At 38.9% G+C, this 22,047-nt stretch overlaps 1 protein-coding gene across 1 annotated transcript in view; it reads right to left on the reverse strand.

The window, feature by feature from the left end:
- The window catches only part of zcchc14 (zinc finger, CCHC domain containing 14), a 58,523-nt gene that overhangs the window by 22,682 nt on the left and 13,794 nt on the right, over positions 1 to 22,047 (reverse strand). Inside the window, exons 3-6 of the mRNA XM_059335320.1 lie at positions 13,079 to 13,334; positions 4,146 to 4,216; positions 3,984 to 4,055; positions 869 to 936 (exon numbers count right to left, since the gene is read on the reverse strand). Coding sequence (XP_059191303.1) covers positions 869 to 936; positions 3,984 to 4,055; positions 4,146 to 4,216; positions 13,079 to 13,334 — 467 coding nt within the window. The remainder of the gene's footprint in view (positions 1 to 868; positions 937 to 3,983; positions 4,056 to 4,145; positions 4,217 to 13,078; positions 13,335 to 22,047) is intronic.

The raw sequence follows: 22,047 nt of genomic DNA on the forward strand, positions 1-22,047 counted from the left end.
GCACTTTCTTGGAAGTAACTCCAAAACATTTGAGATGTAAATAAGAATAATCTATTAAAGTTTCTAGTTATCATGATGGATTCACCCTGTTTTTTGAGTCTGTTCACATTGGAAAATAAAAATAGCATTCATTTACTGTAGTAAGAAAGTGAAAATATCCAACAATGATCGGCTAACCAGGCATAAATACATTACATTTTATTTATTTGAAAGTCCACCTACAGTGTCTGCTTCAAAAAAATCCTGGCCATTGGACAAATATAACTGATGACACTGCCCTACACTGTTTCTATCTTGTGCATGTTTACCTTAGTTAATTTGCACATTTATAGGCATATATATAAAAAAAGTGCAGGATTGTGTAGTCCACATAAATACAAGTAGTCCACATAAATACAAGTACCATATACTGTACGTTTTTTCATATTTAGGGAGTTTGTTCATCTAAAACAAATTAGAAATAGATGATAGCTCTTCATTTGCTTCTCATACTAAAGGAGCTCATACTTCTTGTACTAAAATGTTCATGTGAAACAACAAGACGTGTGTCATCAGCAAATAAAATTGAGTACTTTTTTGCAGACCCTTGATAATCAAAATGTGGTGATAAATACTTATACCTGCCGATTTTAGTCATGCTATATCGCTAAAAGGTAAAGGAACTAACACTAACTAATAATAATAAAACTAAGAAAAAGTGCAACCACATCAAGTGAAGCGAAGCAGTGAAGAGAAAGACTCTAAACAAGCAAAAACAGATGTCGACAATCCAGGGTTTAAATGATTTAAAAATTTTGCTTTGCAAACTGATCTTTCCATATGAGACAGAAGCAACAACAAACAGGACAGGAGGTGTTATGAGACCAACCTGGGGTGCAGCTCGATGGACTGAGGGAGGATTTTCTCCACTCCGTCATCAGGAAATGCTTGTGACAGCTTAGAGAAAACAAAAACACACTTAACTGAGCTTATTGTCCCATACATTTCTATGCTGATGATACAGAGCTATTTATCCCTATTCCAAGGTTATTATAGTTAACGAAAAGTAACAAAATAACAAAAACTAGAATTGAAAAAACATTTTCGTTAACTGAAATAAAAATAAAAATAAAAATAAAAACAAGTTTTTAAAAAAACGATAACAAACCTAAAACTGTATTGTGTGGTTACAAAACTAAATAAAACTAACTAAAATTATAGTGAAAATGTCCTTCGTTTTCGTCTTTGTCAACTTGTTTCATACATCATCCAGTGTTTCTATTTGAACATGCAGGAACACATGGTAAAAATGTTTACTGAGACTGGAATGTCTACACTTGAACCAAAATCCAAAACACCCGGAACTGTAACCCCGGGATTCCACTGGATGCATAACGACTCCGAAAGGGGTCCGTCCGCAACGGCTGCGTATCTCCGCAGTCCGTCAACACACATCGGATCCGTCAGTGTCGGAGCTGTTGTGGACAGCGTTGTCCCGATGACACACGAGATCTCGCAAATTCACGCCGAATCAATTGATATAAATGGAAGATAATCAACATCTCCTCGTTAATGACTGGAGACAAATCCAGCGACTCTGCACAAGTGTTGCGAGGGCTGTCAGATGGCCATGCGTCGTCGGACTCATTACGCAGCGGATCTGCAGTCGGTGGAATCTCACACATTGATTATAATGGGTGCGTAACGGCTCCGACGACGGATCTGCAGCCGTTACGCATCCAGTGGAATCCAGGGGTCAGAATTAATAACCTCATTGGGGCTAAGATGGATAAACCAAAGGAAATAAAGGCTAAATTTATTATGACCTCTTTGAATCTCGCACCCAACACAACATCCATTACAAAAAAACTAAAACTAACACTAAAACTGATAAAAACTAAACTAAAACTAAGCATTTTCAAAAACTAAAAACTAAACTAAAAATAGCAAACTCATTCTAAAAACTAATTAAAACTAACTGAATTTGAAAACAAAAATTCACAAGGAAATTGAAACTAAAACTAATGAAAAATCCAAAACTATTATAACCTTGCCCTATTCAGGTAGAAAAGACTTCTGAGCGCCACAGAAGGTATTTTCTACCTGTGGCCATCAAACTATATAACTTCTCCCCTTTCTGCCCGGAGGAAAGCTAATACATCGGACTCAATAACATTAACATCATGCGCAATACCATTTTCAATACCACGGACTATATAATGGTCGTTATCATGCACAATATATCTGTATTTATTACATGCCATGTGATCTCCACTCCACCCACTTCCTCTTAACTTTATTTTTTATTTTTATATTGTTATATGAATAGTCATATTTATATCAATAGCAATCTGGAACAAGAATTTCCTTCGGAATTAATAAAATTCTATTTTATCTTATCTTACGGTTTACCAATGTTTGGAACGTTACTTTAAAAAAAGTAATTAGTTATAGTTGCACACTATTTGTTCTGAAAAGTGACTGAATTAGTAACTGAATTACTCTATAATAAAAGTAACTAGTTACCAGGGAAAGAAACAATTTGTGTTACTGTAAAAAAAAAAAGAAAGAAAAAAAAGAAGTTGCTATATGTCAAAGACTTTGGATATTTCAGAGTAGTTTTCAGAAGTCAGTGTAAATGAGTAGAACAGACAGCTATCATCTGTGGTGGAGGTATCGGTGTTTTTGATCACTAGCTTTGTAGATGCGTGTGTCGTTGTGAGATGCTTCATTAAATTAGAGTTTCTTACAATGGATGTAGACAAAGTCTTCCCTCCTGGACATATTGTACACATTACATGCACGTTCTTGCCTTTGACCTCAATGAATTTGAAGTGGTACTTATATCTCCACCTTGAAAATGCAAAACTTTCATGGGATTGCTCCAGACTCGCCATTTCTGCTGCTTCATCAGATCTGTGTGTGTGTGGCACTGGAGTGCATGTGTAGGCTTGTGTAAAAACACTGGCTCTGATTGGCTACCATGAAACATTACTCTGCCTTAGCCAATCATAATCGCTTATCTCATTGTTAACCCACCTATCTTGTCTCCTCACTTGCTGTGTGTGGAGTGGTGTGGAGCCAGGGGTGTGTTCCAGGTGCGTTCGGATTACACAGTTTATTCAATCAACGCATAGTAACACGCTGCATTTAACGTTCAGTAACGTTAACGGCGTTGTAATGACAGAAACAGTAGACAGTAGTACAGTAGTAACAGTTAGATTACCCCGTTACTGAAAAAATAACGGCGTTACTTAACGTCGTTATTTTAAACGCCGTTATTCCAAACACTACTGTTCACACCAAGGTTATATTAGTTTTGGATTTTTCATTAGTTTTAATTTTAATTTTGTTGTGATTTCAAATTCAGTTCAGAGTGAATTTGCTAGTTTTAATTAATTTTTATTTTTTGGAAAATGCTTAGGTTTAGTTAGTTTTTATTAGTTTTAGTGTTAGTTTTAGTTTTTTGTAATGGGGTATTTGTTGGGTGCGAGATTCAAAAAAGTCACAATAAATGTTGCCTTTATTTCCTTTGTCTGATCCATCTAAGTCCCTATATGGAAAAAAGTTGACAAAGATGAAAACAAAGGACATTTTCACTATAATTTTAGTTAGTTTGAGGTAGTTATTTAACCACAAAATACAGTATCAGTAAGTTATTGTTTTTTTTTTAAAACTCTCATTTTTATTTTTATTTCAGTTAAGGAAAATGTTTTTTCAATTCTAGTTTTCGTTATTACGTTAGTTTTCGTTAACTATAGTAGTCTTGGTTCACACAGCTTAATACTTCACGTAATTAAGACCAAATGTCTGTTTATCATTAAAAAATACAAAAGAGAAGTAGTAATTTAATCCATTCAGAATTGTAGAGTCCCTTTATACTTCTAAAAGGCCAAGTTGTAGAATAAATAGTACTGAAGAATTATTCCTATTCTTTCAACCTGAGCGTAGTCTGAAGTTGTTTTTATCAATCAGGGAAAGTGTGTTTCAGTGTTGGTCCTGACCTGGGTCAGCAGCTCTGTCACCTCCTGCTGAGTTCTCACAACGGATGACACCAAACCATCTGACCAGCTGGCCTGAAGGAGGAAGTATAAATACGTACATAAAGAGATGAACAGGAACATTTGGAAAAAGTGAGCAGATGTCTGTGTTTACACTGGACCCACCTCAAAGACATATTCACTGGTGTCTTCAGACTTGTGTGTCACTCCTCTCAGCACCAGCCTCTCAATCATCACTGAAAGAAGCACAGATTGTTTCACAGATGATTAAGCACACTTCACATGTTTGAGACAGTTGCTTTAACACATCAGTCACAGTTGATTAGTTTAAATGGCCAGGAGGGATTTAAACTTGGCCTCCTCTCAAAAGAAAGAAGTTATGTGAGGACATTAAGCAGTAAGTTACAGTTAAACAACCACACATGCAGTTACATCCAGAGATACTCCATGTTGATTTCTTTTTTTTTTTAAAGATTATTTTTTTGGGGCATTTTTGCTTTTTAAGTGATAGATAGAGAGGGGAGGACATGCAGCAAAGGGACCTCAGGCCGGATTCGAACCCAGGTCCGCCGCAGGAAGGACTCAGCCTTAATGGTACGCGCTCTACCAGTGTGAGCCACCGGGACGCCCCCTCCATGTTGATTTCTACTTGATTTATTTATTGTATCAGGCTGCAAAAAAACTCTCCTTCCCAACCTTCATGCATTCTAGCTGCTCTAAGATGAAGCACAGAGCTATGGTGGGTGGCTGCTTTTGCACAACATATAGTTCTCAAGTGAAAAAGCTCTAAACGGACAAACAGTGTTATTATCAAAGAATGCATTAGTGGAGTGGCTAATTGCTCATTTTTGACAGAATCGTTCAGTTTATGACACAAGCGTGAAAATTGGCATGAGCACTCTCCATGGGCCACTTGACAAGAAAATTGTCCGAGACATTTGAAATTTCAAGATGGCCGACACCTAAGTGGAGCAGTTAAGTGATATAATGGTTTATTTGGTGATACAAGCATACCAATTGGCATGAGCGGTATCTGTGGATCACTTGACAATAAGCCACCCACAGTTACTTGAAATTCCAAGATGGCAGACCCCAAATAAACCATTATATCACTTAACTGCTCCACTTAGATGTCGGCCATCTTGAAAAATGGCCACCATCCTAAAATTTCAAATGTCTCGGACAATTATCTTGTAAATTGACCCATGGAGAGTGCTGAACAATTCTATCACTTAGCCGCTCCACTACATCATGCACTGTGGAAATCAACCTCTTATTGCTCAAAACATAACTCAATCAATAACATAATACACCTGCAAATTAAGAATGAAAATAATGATAATTGCTTTTCCAATTATTGCCTTTTACCTCCTCTCTTAAGTAAATTAATTTCATAAAACTAATACCTCCCATAATCGATTACGAGTGGGTAAGTCATGGTTGAAACAGATGTAAAATACTCACAAAATAAAGACATAACTGTGACCACATTTCAGTATCACAGCGACAATCAGTCACCTGAAGCCTGAATCATTTATTTTGCAGTACAACGATGGTAAGAGGTAAGCTACGCTGTCATTCAATAAGTGCACAAAAAAAAAAAAAATCACAAAGATGGCAATGTAAGAAGAGTTGCTGTGGGGTTTTTGTTTGATCAGCCAGGGAACACTGTGTCCTGTCGCTTCACTGGACAAATACCAGTTGGTCTCCTTCCAAAGTGGACACCAACAATCTATGGTAAGTTAACAATGTCAGTTTAGCTAGCTCGCATGTAGTTACTGTTTGATGAAGACAATAGGCCACTTGAGGCCATGGCTTACAGTGATTTGAGAACAGCTAAGGGGATTTTAGGTAAACCGCAGCCACTTGGGGCTTATTGCAAAATCGCACAATGGCCTGACATTCATTGTATTTCTCAATTTATAACTTAACTATAATACATACTCTTACCCTGCTCCTTCAGCTTTGCTTCCAGGTCCTCAACCACTAAATACTTATATATTTACCTAATTTAATACCACCAGATCCTGCAGATTCTTGCTGCATAACATCAGAAGAACCCACCCGTTTCTGACTCAGAAGGCAGCTCAGGTCCTGGTCCAGGCGCTGGTCATCTCACGTCTCACATCTCAGGTCTGCCTGCCTTTTATTTTCAAAAACTGACTATTTTGTTTATTTATTGGGTACCTGAAGAGGACTAATTTTGGTTGAAAGAAAGAGACTATTTTTGGTGTTTTGGCTGTGTGAATTATGGATTGTATTTGGGGGCACTGAATTGTATAATACACTGTGTTGAATTGCAAATTCTTGTGTGTGTGTTTTGTGTTTAATGGGTCGCCTTTGGTAAAGGTTGCTTAATTTCTGGTCGTTACTAGGGTCCATGCATGGGTAGGCATGGGTCCTGTGTAAGTTTGACGAATCAAAAATATAAAAGAAAATTGTCAGATTAGCTCTGACTGGCACCCCGGCACTGTCAAACCGCTACAATCCGACCTCGACAACTCATCCAGAATGCAGCTGCTCGATTGGTCTTCAATCTTCCCACATTTTCACACACACCACCCCTCCTCCGCTTCCTCCACTGGTTAGTGGTGGCTGCACGGATCCAGGACCGTGTCAAACTCTACACCCCTGCTCGTCCTCTCCGCTCTGCATCAGTCAAACAGCTGGAGACCCCGACCCTGCGTGGGTCAACTCGCCTCAAAACCCCCTCCAGACTTTTCTCTGTCCTGGCACCCAAATGGTGGAATGAGCTCCCCAACGACATCAGGATCTCAGACAGCCTGTACATCTTCCGCCGCAGGCTGAAGACCTACCTCTTCCAACAATACCTCGGTTAAGTCATGATCACGTAAAAAACCTTTTTAAAAAAATGCTCTTCTTCTCTTCTTCAACGTAAAGCACTCCTGTAGCGATTACAGTTGGCTCTTAAAGTTATGTACTTCCTTGATCCCTGTGGTCTGAGGATAGCACCATCATGTTTTTTTTTTTTAAAGATATTTTTATGGGCATTTTGTAGCTTTATTGAGAGAGAGAGATACTGAGAGTGAAAGGGAGAGACAGAGGGGAAGACATGCGGGAAAGGGCTCCGAGCTGGATTCGAACCCGGGCCGCCCGCTTACGAGGACTGAGCCTCTGTGGTACGCGCTCTACCAGGTGTGCCACCGGGAACGCCCCAGCACCATCATGTTTAATGCAATTATTGTCGCTTTGGACAAAAGCGTCAGCTAAATGACATGTAATGTAATGTAATTTCCTTCTGATACAGTTCAAGTCTTGTTGGACTTCTAGCTTCCTCTTTACCAACCAATCAGACAAATGCAAGTGTCAGAGGTCCTTGTCTTGCTTTTACATTCACTCTAGATATTTGTCAGCTTCACACATAATGGAGATCTCTGACTCTGTAAACTCATGGTCCAGCTGCTACCTGATATATATATATACTGCAGAGTATATATACACTCCAATGTCCATCTGGACAGAAACTGCTGCCAAAGCCCTTCCCACAGCTGCTACTGTACAACTCATCCCACCTGGGATTGAACCTCTTCAAATATGCTCTCATTCTGGTCCAACCTGTGCTCTGTCCACCAGCTGCCCGTAGCTATTTCAATCAAAGTTACACTGGTGCTCTCCTTTCACGCTATTAAGGCTCTTACATCTCGAGACCTTTGATAGTCATCCAGCCCTCAATTCTGGCATCAAATTCTCCTGACAGGCCAAATTACCTTCACCTCATCCTCACCCAAAACATCCATTGTAACTTCAGAGCACAGAATATTTATATAAAAAGTTGATGGATTAGAACTTCAAACTCTGTCTCCTCCTGTCAAAATCATATTGGCTCTTAGGTTTTGTACAAAACCATTTGTGCATATATCTACTTCTATGTCTCGATGCATGCCTCAGGTGCAAAGGTAGGGCTGCTCCACTGCTATTAGATCCATGTTGTTAGATAGACGGTGAGAACAAGCTGAAAATGTGGTCTTAGGGTTAGTGTGTGTGTGTGTGTGTGTGTGTGTGTGTGTGTGTGTGCGTGTGCGCATACATAACACCTACAGGTTTACATTTTGACATACTCCAAAACTTTATATCTGAAACTACATGAGGCATGCAGGAACAAGCAGCAGGGGAGGGACGACACGAGTGAAGGAGGAGACGAATAAAGACAGGATAAAGAACGAATGAGGGGAGACACACACACACACACACACACACACACACACACACACACACACACATCACTCACCACCTTGCTGTGGGCCTGTTGGGCAGCAGCTGTGAAAGGCTCTAAATGTCGCCTGCCATTCACACTAATCTAGGCTGCCATACACACACTCACACACTTTATGAAATCAAGCAGTGTGTGTGTGTGTGTGTGTGTGTGTGTGTGTGTGTGTGTGTGTGTGTGCATGACATGATCAAAATAAGAGTTTCAGTTATCTCCTTCTGAGATAATACGGTCTATTCATAAATATCCCTAATTTTGCCCCTGTGTCTTTATTACTTTACAACTACAGTGTGTGTGCGTATGTGTGTGTGTGTGTGTGTGTGTGTGTGTGTGTCTGTCTGTGTCAGAAAAACACATGGTTAAACCAACACATGAGGTGTGGCTCATTCTGCACAGCCTGAGTATAAACACAGGGAAAATGGTAGGGCATGGTATATAAACCTAATGGGGTGTGCGTGTTTGTGTGTACGCTTCTATGGGTTCGTGCTTTATGTGCCTGTACATGCTGACTACAACTTTGTGTGTGTGTGTGTGTGTGTGTGTGTGTGTGTTCTTGTACTTCCTACATAGTGAGGAATGGAACACATTTTAACCAACAGAGTGAGGACATTTTTGCAAAGTGAGGACATTTCGGCCGGTCCTCACTTCTTTAAAGGCTTTTTTGAGATTTCAGACTTTGTTTTAAGGGTTAAAGTTACATGATAATGATAATTGACTGAAACTCTATTGTGTGGTTACAAAACTATGTCCTCCGTTTGCGTCTTTGTCAAGTCTTTTTCATACATAATGAAGATGGATAAGACAAAGGAAATAAAGGCAAAATTTACTGTGACCTCTTTTAATCTCCCACCCAACAAATACCCCATTACAAAAAACTAAAACTAATAAAAAATAAACTAAAACTAAAGCATTTCCAAAAATAAATACTTAACTAAAACTAGCACTCACTCTAAAAACTCATTAAAACTAACAACTTCACTATTCCAATGAGGGCCCTCACAAAGATAGAAGTACAAGAATGTGTGTGTGTGTGTGTGTGTGTGTGTGTGTGTGTGTGTGTGTGTGTGTATGATTTATGCTGCTGACAGCTATGCAGTGTGACCATGAGGTAGTGAGATAGTTGAGTATTGTGTTACAGACAGAGGCAGGGGGCCAAGACAATAAGAGGGCGGCCTGGAGAGGCTCACCCCGACTAAAAGCACAGACTCACACCCTGAGACACCAGCTGCTCCCTGACTGATTGATTTCAGATGAAGGATAATGGAAGATATCCTAGGAGATAGGGCTGGTCAATTCATCAAATGTTATTTTCAATTACGATTACGAGACATCAAACAATAATTGTGACATTTCATTTCACAATGATGCTCTCATTTTCCCTTGTGTTGTAAACCTAGGTCACCGTTTAGCTTTTATTTACAATAGCGCGGCTCAGTTAGTAGAGCGGGTTGCCCCCCAACCGAAGGGTTGGTGGTTCGATTCCTGACCATGGCAGCCTACATGACGAAGTATCCTTGAGCAAGATACTGAACCCCAAATTGCTCCCGATGCTGCGTTCATCAGTGAATGAATGAATTCCCAATGGTGGCAGGTGGCACCGTTTAGGGTAACCTCTGCCACCAGTATGAATGTGTGTGTGAAAGGGTGAATGAGTCAGTCTGCAGTGTAAAGAGCTTTGAGTGGTCGCAAAGCGACTAGAAAAGCGCTATATAAGTGCAGGTCCATTTACCATTTACTTTAGTTAGTTACTGACTGGAATATGTTGAATGTAGATTATGGAAATGTTGTATAAATGTTTATATGTTTAGTAGTTTTCATTAGGTTGTGGCAGTGCACTACAACATCTCTGATCTAATTTTTTTTTGGTCTAATTTATTGGTATATATACAGAAGAGGATTAGGTCCAGGTAGGAGGAAAAAAATAATGAGAGGAGGAAAAGAAAATGGTCATTATGAATAAAGTCAACTTTTTGAGTTCGGTAAAGTAGACTGCAAACTACAACCTGATTTTCCTCAATACGATTATTATATGTCTGAAAAAGATTTTCCCAAAACAATAGTTGTGGTAACTTACTACAAAGAATAGCTCATTTATGTGTGGGAGGATTTTACTACTACTGAAATATTCAAGGTTAGCTCATTTAATGACATTGATGATAATCAGGTTGTAGCATGCAGTCTACCTAACTGGATAGACGCCGTTTCTCTAAAACAATGTTCCTCTGATGACTTATTGACACGGGAACAACCAATCCTTTCTATTTTTCTCGAACAAAAAAAAATCCTCCTCTCATTGGCCCTCATTTATCAAACGAGCGTACGACAGAAAGTGAACGTAAAGTGGGGGTAAGATCATTTCTAGTCAAAGCTCGGCATTTATCAGTTTGGACGTGAGCGGAGGGTACGATCAGATCTCATCAGATCTGCTGTCAGCTCGTGTACGCAAACTTGAGTCAGCGTGAAGTCCACACGTCTGAGTCTGAGAACTGATCTTAGACTATTGTATCGATGCATGGAGCTGATAAAACTCAAAACAAACCAAAACATGTTTAGACAAGGCTACATCATTTATCATTAAAACATGATTAAAATAAATACACCCTGCAAAATTCTTTAATCAGAAAACTAGCCAAGGCTATTAAATGTTTGTCTTCTGCTGTTTACTGTTATTATTATTATTATTATCCAGCTCGACACCGGAGTGTCAGCATCTCCTTCACCAGCGGTGCTGCCCGAATAGAAACATTTCCAATCAGCGCTGCCACACACTCCTCTGACTGGGACAGAATTATTACTAAATGTAAAGAAGAGAAGAATATCTCTCCATAATAATAATAACAATATTTGGATATTATACAGATTATTGGGCTTTATATGTCACGATGTATAAATGAATCACTCAAACCTCACCGGTAGTTTAATGCTCCACTACTACTCTGCTGACAGCACCACTGATTTCCTTCCTTTTCACTTTTTATGCTGCCAAACAAAACTAGTTTGTTGTGTTGCAGCTGTTGGACGTCAGCGTTTCACTTTCTGACTGAGAAATTCCTCTTCTTTTGGGATTAAAACTTTGTTTACCTCCTTCAACCAAAAAGATGTGGAAACTTTTAAAGACCGTGCTCCAAATGTAAAATATTCACCGAACTTGTTTGACTTTATAACTATAAGTACTTTTATTTCATAAACCTCCGTCGCTACGTATTTCTGTAGTATGTCTAATATGTGTAATATGTATTTATTCCAGTTGTTATTTGTAACGGTGCACTTTGCTAATAAAGTTGACTTTAGGGGGAAAATTCCTCTTTTTGGCCGTATTGCGTCCTTCGGTGTCGTAAACTCTGGAGGCGAGCCATCTGAATCAGGTAAATATTATATATCTATTATATATTTCAGGGGCGTGTTATTTAAATGACGCTTGTTTCGAGCCGACACATTTATCAATAGCCGATCATTCTCACGCTGTGATTGGAGAGATACGATCGTTTGATAAATCACATGTGAACCCTGTCGTAAGACGAAATATACGATCAGATCTGCGCTCGTGTCTACGCTCGTTTGATAAATGAGGGCCATTATGTTTTTGTCCTACCTGTTCCGTAGTATATATTATATATTAAATATTTAGGTTGTGGAAGTGCAACATTCTAGCATAGTTGATTGTTTTGTTTTTTTTGGTTATATTTATTTTTTTATATTATTTATTTAAATATAAATGTCAATGAGTAATCATGTTAAATAATCAGAATCTCAATACTGACCTTGATTCATTCCCTAATCCAGCAGTGTTTAGTTGATTTCTAAACACCCTACACTCCTCTGCTAAACCCACAAAGGTATTTTTACTTTGCCTGATTAGAGACATTATCTTCACTGTTTCCCCTTGTAGCGTGGAAGAAAACAGAATTATTAATCTGACAGAGTTGAAGTTAGACATTAACACAGACAGGCATGAACAGCAAATGCAACAAGAGCTCAGCTGCATTAAGTTTCTCGGTATCAGAGATATGGACTTCACACTTGAGACTTGAACTTGGAAATTAAAGAGATTTGGGACATGACGATTCGAATGACATGTTTATAATAAATAAAATTAATCAAATGTTCATGACTTTACAAGTGTCTGTGTCTGGTTTGAGAGCGCTGGTGATTGCAAGGCTTCCCTGTCAGTCCATCTCCTCCAAACAGCCAGACTACAACAACAAGCTTAGTTCATCATTTAAAAACAATACCATTATTTTCTTTTTTTAAAGATATTTTTTTGGCCATTTTCAAGGCTTTATTGAGAGTGACAGAGTGAAAGGGGGAGACAGAGGGGCAGGGCTCGGAGTCTGATTCGAACCCGGGCCTCCCGGTTACGGCATGACCATTAGTAGATTTATCATATTTGAAGACAATATTGAGACAATTCCTAAAGTTTTATGAACTGGCGCATCACACTGAACTACACACACACACACACACACACACACACACACACACGCACACACTCACACACACACACACACACGCCTAAGCCTCAGGGCAGCATTCTTTAAGCTCAGTGGTAGTGTTGAGATGTGTCGGCATGCCGCATCTTGTTCAAATGGGCTTAACTGGGTGTATTACATGAGACACACACTTCATGCCGACACGCACAGATGGGGGGTGGGGGTGAGGCCATACACATACATACAGTAAGTCAGACAGGAGACAAAGAGTTGAAGAAAATGTGAATGTAACAGAACACAACAGCACAGTAGAGAATATTTCCATTACAGAGATCCATGTAGTATAAATAGTCCAGGCCTATCATAAGTATTCTTCTGGGACTGACACAGCCATTCAAACATGTAGAGAGTCTCTAATGACTGCTCCAGTAGCTCACCTTTTCCTGCTTTCCCTAGTTGATTCTTGGTTGGTGCTGCTGCGTCCTGGCCCTGTCCAGCAGTTAGAGGAGGAGGCAGATGAGGAGGAGGTGGAGGAAGAGGAGGAGGAGGAGGAGGAGGCGGAGGGGGAGGTGGAGGTGGAGGAGGGAGGTCCGGGTGAGGTGGGGTAAGGTCCTGGCTGACCGCTTGGTCTCGTCGTTCCACGGTGACCCCTGAGCCCAGGCCTGAGACTGTCCCAGCTTCTCTGGTCTGGCCCTGGAGTGCAGGGGTGAGAGATGGTTCAGTAAAAGAGGGCTTAAAGCCACAGAGCAGAGGTCAGGGACAACCTGATACCTCAGCAGCCTTGAGTAAAGCTTGTTTGCACACTGGAGCATGTGCAGCAGCAATATAACAGTGACCTGGAGAAGGGGTGTGCCATATCGTATCGTTCACGATTATACTGGTATATTTTTTTATGGGTAAAAAAAATGCACATCACGATATTGGCAACATTCCTACTTCTTGACGTAGTGGCGTAAGGGTTTCCATCAATGACCTAGACTGTGGCGGCCTGCCAGAGTCTCATGTGCTGCACTAACGTCACATTCCAAGCTACTGAAGGTATATGTACACCAGGGTGGGAATTTCACAACGGCCACGAAATGCTCAATTTACGGCCAAGGTGGCCTTTGTGCCCCTGTCAAAGTTCCAGTATAAACACAACGCTAGTGACGCGTTGTGGGCTTATGGAATCATACAGCCATCCTAGTGGTCAAACCCCGACCCACTCTCCGTCCTTCCAGACATGCGCATCAACACAGGTAAGCAAGCGGGACAAGCTTTTTTGATATGTTGTAACTGAAGTATGTGGTAGTATTTGACAGGATGTAACATTTACGTTGCGTCATGAAAACTAGCGATAACTAGCTAGTTGGGATATCGCTAACATCTTCCCTACCTCAGGGACAAGGGGTCGACATTTAGCTGATGTAAATTTCACCTCAGCAGGTGAAATTTGACGAACTGACGAAATTCCAAGCCTGATCTACACTATTCATAATATAAAGTTATTTTGCGTTGTGTCTCTGCTCAGCAGAGTGTCTGTCACCCGACAGTCAGTCAAAACCCTGACCCACCTCTCCGTCCTCCTGAAGACATGCACACGCATTCACACACACGTACTGAATATACCGAGTTGCCCTCCCACTGCGCTTCACAAACTGCTGTGTGTCTGTGTGCGTGCGAGCCGAACTAAATCCTATCAATCATCATATTTTTCAGTATTTTTTAATATCATCAAGAATATCGTTATCGCAAAAATACTCTGAAATATTGTGATAATCTTTTAGGGCCATATCGCCCAGCCCTAACCTGAAGACAGTATGTCTTCACTTACAGATGGCTGAAAAAAAAATACAAAAGCATAAACTCTGCTGTGCTTCCATGTGACCACAGTCCCACACAGTTTTCACCTTCTGTCAACCAGTTGCCTTCACTTTCCCACATGGGCACAAAAACACACACAACCAACCAACCAACAAGCAATCTATATGAATGCAACGCTGAAGCTGAGCTGCCATTGCTTGCACAAACTCAAACAAACACAAACACTTAGCAAGCTCTCTCCAGGGCTGGCACAGTGCTAGTTATGCTAATATTTAAACAGGCATGTGACTGAGAGGACGCTCTTATTTAAAGCGATTGCCCTCGAGAAGCTGTTGTAGGGAGAAAGAGTTGACGTCCAAACACAGAGCTGGAGCTGTCTTTTACTAGTGGATAAACTGCTGATCTGATTGAAATTGGGATTGACGTTCTTTGCTTGACACCACCTTAAAAACTGATCCCAGATCACCCTCCAAATTTGTCTAATCTGGTCCAGAAGTTGTTGTCATCTCCTAACAATTAAATTTAGGAAAACTCCAAATAAAACCCTGTTACCAAAACAGTCTTTCAGTGAATTTATTTTTGAGTTGGAAGCACTTTCCTTTAACTTCTCCTTCAATAAGGAGTTTCTGATGGTGCTTTCACACCTGTGGTTTGGTTTATTTGGATAAAAGAAAACATTTAGCAGCGAAAGAACCAAATATTCCCTTCAGGAGCTGGTAGAGACCAAATACAGAGCTAAAAGGAGAATGAGTGGACACAAACACTTAATGAATAATGTTGGTACATGTGTGCTGGATGTGTAAATAACAAACCACTTACATTTTACAGGGTGATAATATGTGTTGTGTTGGTGCTTGTTGCTGCCTCAGAGTGGCCAAAAATAAATTAAAATAGGGAAAAGAGGGGAAAATAAAAGTTTGAAGAATCACCCCGTCTATTGCTCATGAATTAACACATTCATATGGCAATCCTTTACCACAAGCTGTAAGTTCTTAAGACAAACTACAAAGTTTGTGAATCCCTTGAGTCCACAAGATTATGAAATATTACTCCAACTCAAAGTCAGTACTGTGGTCAGTACTGTAAACAATTAGTCTGTGCAGTGTTTATATGTTTAATATAATGATTATCTATGAGATGCAAACACAAAAGGAAAATTCTCATCACTTAAATAAGGGTCAAGGTTTATCAATCATATACAAAGTAGTGGACTATATGCTGAATGTATGGAATATGGACTGAATGGTCCAGAGAGCAATTCAATTTACTATACTTCCTGGAATACACTGTTATGTTTAACTCTATGGAGTTTTGGGTTATTTTGTCAATTTTTTAATCCTTTTCATCCTGCCTGTATACACCACTTAAAAAATGATTAATTGACATGTTGGTGTAGTTTTTTTCAGCACAACATGACCCAAAACATATGACCTAATCATAATTGATTTTTTATTCTAACTTACTGGATCGACATTTTGAACCAAAAAAAACAAAGAAAAACCAACAAAAATGTGATCTTGTGATTATGTGTGATCCTGTCATCCAACTCTGGTTTTTATTCTAGTGGGACTCTATTTTATTTGTGTTTTGTGTGTTTAGCGTAACAATTTTGGTCATTTTGTGTATTTTTTAGTAATTTTGTGTCTTTTTTGGTCAGTTTGATTTTTTTGTTTTTATTTGTATACATGCATATTTTATTTTGTACGGGCAGTACATTTTACATTTTATTTTATTTATTTTTATCCCATTTTTAATTTATTTTATCTTATTGCATTTTACTGTTCTATTGTTTACTACATCTCTTTGTATTGTGTTATCTATTTATTGTTTGTGCAGCACTTTGGAAACCTTGTGTTTGCTAAAATTGTGCTACATAAATAAAGTGGATTGGATTGGATTTTGTGTTTTTTAGTCCTTTAGTCCAACATAAAATGTGATTCTGAATCTTTTTTTTTTACTTTCAAAAAATTATCATGCTCAATAAAGAATTTTAAATGTTGCAAATGTGAACAAAGGTTGCAAATATAACATATAAGAGGGCAACATCCAGTTCTATCATTTTATACTAAATATATTTGAGCTTGTCTCCAGTTTTACTTGGTATATCATCATCAAACTGAAACTGGCCTCATGGAGTTTACAGCCAGAACTTTAGAGGTAAATTTACAGTAGGGCTCCACGCTGCTTTGTTTTCTAGTCTGGATGTCATCAAGAAGTCATGATTTGGTGCTTTTGGAGACTCCAGAGGGTTAAAATCAGTATTAAGATAAAAAAAAAAAAAGTGATTAAAAAAAGTAATATATTGATATCCCTTAAAATGACAAAAGGAAAACCCCTCAAAATGCTGATTCATGAAATTAAAAATAAAAAGATTACCTTAGGATCACAATTGTGCGGCTCTTTATTTTTCTAGAGGGAAAACCCAACATATGCTATTGCAATCACACACACACACACTCACACAGCATGGGCCAGTAGATCTGAAAACAATTAAGTGTGCTACTGCCACATCCGCATGTTACTTGCCCAACCTGGCAACTCTCTTCTCTGTCTGCAGTCTGTTAGTGAGGAGAAGGGGATTCACATTGAAGGGACGTGAATTAAAAACAGCACATATAAAAACAACATGAATCAGCGGGAAGGATTACAAGGAAAAAACTGAGAAACAAAAACGTGGAAATACAATTAGGAAACATTCGGAAAAGTGGACAGCATGTGAACTGGAACAGTCGTACAGGGGAAAAAACCTGAAACTATAAAACACAAACTGTGTGCTGACAGCAACTCCTCCTCACTCAAAAGTCAGCTAAACTCTGCTGTTAATTCTGACACTGGCATAGGTTTTATAGACATATAAAGCCCCTTTTTAATAGGGTGATTATGCAGGTTTATACAGACCCAACAGATGTGGCCAGCATACTGTATCTGTTGTTTATACCACTGTACTGTTGTTAGATCCTGCTGGTTAAAATCTAATTCAACTATTTTTCCTCTGGAGTGACTCAGCATCCAGCTGCTTCGTGTTAAAATAAGCTCATGCAAGTTGACTTCAAATCCTGGAGGAAGAACAGATTGCAGAGGCTGGTTCTGTTTTATGCTCAGTGGTGGAAAGTAACTAAGTACATTATCTCAAATGCACTTAAAAACATTTTAAGGTACTTGGAAATTTACTGAAGTATAGTTTATTCCACAACATTTATCTTAAAGCTATATTGCTTTGTAGATTAAGATCTCACATACAAAATATAATATGAGCTTGTACAACACTTTGCAATAACCCAGTAGTACATAAAGTGGTTAACCCTCTGGAGTCTCCAAAAGCTCAAAAGCATGACTTCTTCATCACATCCAAAAAAAAAATCACATTTTATGTTGGACTAAAGGACAAAAAAAGACATAAAATTACAAAAAAAGACACAAAATTACAAAAAAAGACACAAAATGATTTAAAAAAAGACAAAAATGGCTAAAAAGACAGAAAAAGACACAAAATAACTAAAAAAGACACAAAATGACGAAAAAAGACACAACAACAGACACAAATGACCAAAAAAAACACGAAAAGACATGAAAAGGATTAAAAAATGGACAAAATAGCCCAAGACTTCATAGAGTTAAAAAATTTGCTATACTGCAAGCTACAACATACAAATTCGGCTTAGAAGTTAAAGAATAATTCGACCATTTTAAAAGAAGAAATATAAATAATATATTTAAGTTATAAAATCTGACTCTAGCTGCCAAATCATTTGTCTGTGTGCCATTTAGTGAGGGGCAAGTGGTGCATAGGCCTGTCACCATAACACATTTTTAGGACGATATATTTTCCTAGAAACTATCACAATAAACGATAGTATCATTGTATCGATGTCGCTTGAGTTTTATAACATTAGAGCACAATAAGTAAATCCTTTTCCACAGCAAGGAATTTTTTTTAAATCTCGAGAACATTAAACATTGGAATTTAAATGTAGAAAAGAAATATAAAAATATCCTAGCTAAATATAACATTAATAAAAAACTACAACCAAAAGAAATAAAATAGACAGGCTCTGTGAACAACACATTGCAATGGGATAATCATTATGTTTTATATTATTTTATTATTGAAATAACATAAACAGCTGGAGTGGCTGCTTGGGAAATAAAGTTTTTTTTTGGTAATTCGTACTGCCTGTCAAACATTTGCCGCATTACTTTAAACACAACTAAAAAAAGCACAAAAAGTCACGCATGTAAACAAAAATATATTGAGCTCAGAAAAAACTATTGTGTCCATTTTCATATATCGAACGATAAGTCGATATAGTAATTATCGTGACAGACCTAGTGGTGGATGGTAGGTTTTATCAAAACACTAGCTGCTGCACCTGCAAATGACACTGATGAGAGCTGTAAGAGTGAACAAATACAGAAACGTTGTGGAACCAAAACAATAAGCTAGGTGTTGCAAAAAAAGCTCTGGAGAGCTGAGAGGAACAGCAGAGGCAGATGACAGTTTTCTGAAACCCCTTACACACTATACATAATCATGTGATCCATTGTTAGAGAATTAATCTTGAAGATTTACATTCAAATAAATGTCTGTTAAAGATGCGGTACATGACATTCAAAGCATATCTATAGCGCTGTTTCCACTACTGGGTAATACTCGGACAATACCTGGAATGAGGCGTGTCTCACTTGCCAAAACGCCCCTAATTTGAATACGAGCAGTCCAGAGCGGCTTTTGTTGGGACTTTTTTAGTCCCTCTTTTTTCTCCACTGGAAACAGCCTGGTTACTGATTGGATAGATCGCTAAGCACGATGTGACGTAGTACTCTACACAACAACAACACACGCCATTTGTAAAAGCCGGCAAAGCAGTGTTCCCAACTTAGCCAATTTGTTGCTAAATTTAGCGACTTTTCAGACCCACTTACCGACTATTTTTCAAGAAAGCGACTGGAGACAAATCCAGCGACTCCTTCTTACTCTTCTAAACGAGCCGCTAACGAGCCGGATTGCCGGCTTGTTAAGAAGAGCCTCCGTTAGCAGCAGTTAGCTACAGTTAGCTCTGTAGCAGTACAGTGTGTATGTGCTGCTGCTACAGGAGGTGTTCACTTAGCGATCTCTGTTTGTTTACAACAATATGGAAGAATTATCCTATCTTTATTCAAGAGGGTAGATTTTCAGTTTGAGAGCATAATTTGTCTTTCTCATGCTCAGATTTGTTCTCCTCATGCTCACATTTTGCGCTCGCACTCAGATTTCTGCTGCTTTCTTTCAAAATGTATGTGCGCACTTAAAAATCACATGCTTGTGCTCACATTTCTTCTGCTTGGACACAAACATTTCGCTAGCACTCAAATATGTCCTGTGCTCGCTCAAATCTAAAGTCTACGCGCTCAGATCTCAACTCTGCGCTCTCAAAACTTTTGTGCTCGGACTCAGAACACGCACGTCCTCTCAGGTTGAGGTGTCTGCTCAGACTGAACGATGTCCCGCCCTGCGCTTAAACTAGTGTGTTTCACCAGCCAATAGGGAGACAGCTAGATTGTGACCCCGTCTTAGGTGCGTTGCCTCGCCTTTTTGAGCGCTCCGTCGGGGCGGGTATATGGTCTGTTTGTAAAACTGCTTCTCTCTTAAAATACACCAATTATTTTATTATAATAAAATAATAATAATATATATATATATATATATATATAATAATATTAGCCAGCTATTTGAATCGTCACCTATTTAAGACGCAGCATATTTATGTAGAATTAATCTTAAGTAGTCCTAAAAAGAGTTATCGTAGTTTAGATAATATATATATTTTTTTTAATTATTATTTATATATATATATTTAGTGTTTTTTATTTTTCACCTGTTCGGTGGTGTCACGATAGTCCAGTGGTGAAGGACGCTACCATCTGTTGCATTTTAAACCATGGGACGCCGGTTCGCATCCCGTCCGCTGCACTCTTGCTGCATGTCTTATTATGATTTACATTTTTAATTGATAAATTAATGTAACAGTAATACAATCCGTGTAACCAGCTGCTTCTCTTATTGAAACGTTTAACAAGAGATGATGGGTAAATAGACTTGGCTACGTGATTAAAAAGGTATAATGAAAAATACACTATGATGATGATAATGATTTGAGAATAACATTTGTGCGTGTAATGCAGTGTATCACCGTCCTATTTACGGGGTCAAAGCGAGGGAGCGCGTAATTAGGCTAATGTTGGTAATACTTTCACTTTCACAAGAAGAAGACTTTGAGCAGGATTCGGAGCGCGGCAGTGAATGAATGGGAGACAGATGGATGGCCAAAGACCTCAAGTAAGTTCATTGCTAAATGTTGCTACAACTCAAAACACTCGTACTTATCAACATATATAGCGGGCCTTTGTCGGCACTAGGGACAGCAACTCATTATGAATGAAGTGACGTCAGCGGGGATTCCCTTCAGCTCGCGCATCATTATGTGTGCCGACCTGCCGCTGGTACGATCATACGTTGCCAATTATTGTACTTTCGTTGTACATGTTACAATGAAGGCCCGCTATATATGTTGATAAGTACGAGTGTCAAAATGATTACGGTACTGTTATTGAAACTACTGTATATGGTCGATGTGTTTTGAGTTGTAGCAACATTTAGCAATGAACTTACTTGAGGTCTTTGGCCATACATCTCGTCTCCCATTCATTCGCTGCCGCGCTCCGAATCCTGCTCAAAGTCTCCTTCTTGTGAAAGTGAAAGTATTACCAACATTAGCCTAATTACGCGCTCCCTGGCTTTGACCGCGTAAATAGGACGGTGATACACTGCATTACAAGCACCAATGTTATCCTCAAATCATTATCATCATCATAGTGTATTTTTCATTATACTTTTTTAAATCACGTAGCCAAGTCTATTTACCCATCATCTCTTGTTAAACGTTTCAATAAGAGAAGCAGCTGGTTACACGGATTGTATTACTGTTACATTAATTTATCAATTAAAAATGTAAATCATAATAAGACATGCAGCAAGAGTGCAGCGGACGGGATGCGAACCGGCGTCCCATGGTTTAAAATGCAACAGATGGTAGCATCCTTCACCACTGGACTATCGTGACACTACTGAACAGATGAAAAATAAAAAACAATAAATATATATATATAAATAATAATTAAAAAAAATAAATATATATATTATCTAAACTACGATAACTCTTTTTAGGACTACTTAAGATTAATTCTACATAAATATGCTGCGTCTTAAATAGGTGACGATTCAAATAGCTGGCTAATATGGTCAATTGGTGTATTTTAAGAGAGAAGCAGTTTTACAAACAGACCATATACCCGCCCCGACGGAGCGCTCAAAAAGGCGAGGCAAAGCACCTAAGACAGGGTCACAATCTAGCTGTCTCCCTATTGGCTGGTGAAACACACTAGTTTAAGCGCAGGGCGGGACATCGTTCAGTCTGAGCAGACACCTCAACCTGAGAGGACGTGCGTGTTCTGAGTCCGAGCACAAAAGTTTTGAGAGCGCAGAGTTGAGATCTGAGTGCGTAGACTTTAGATTTGAGCGAGCACAGGACATATTTGAGTGCGGGCGAAATGTTTGTGTCCAAGA

This window comes from Centropristis striata, chromosome 6 (genome assembly GCF_030273125.1).
Source record: "Centropristis striata isolate RG_2023a ecotype Rhode Island chromosome 6, C.striata_1.0, whole genome shotgun sequence".
NCBI lineage: Eukaryota > Metazoa > Chordata > Actinopteri > Perciformes > Serranidae > Centropristis > Centropristis striata.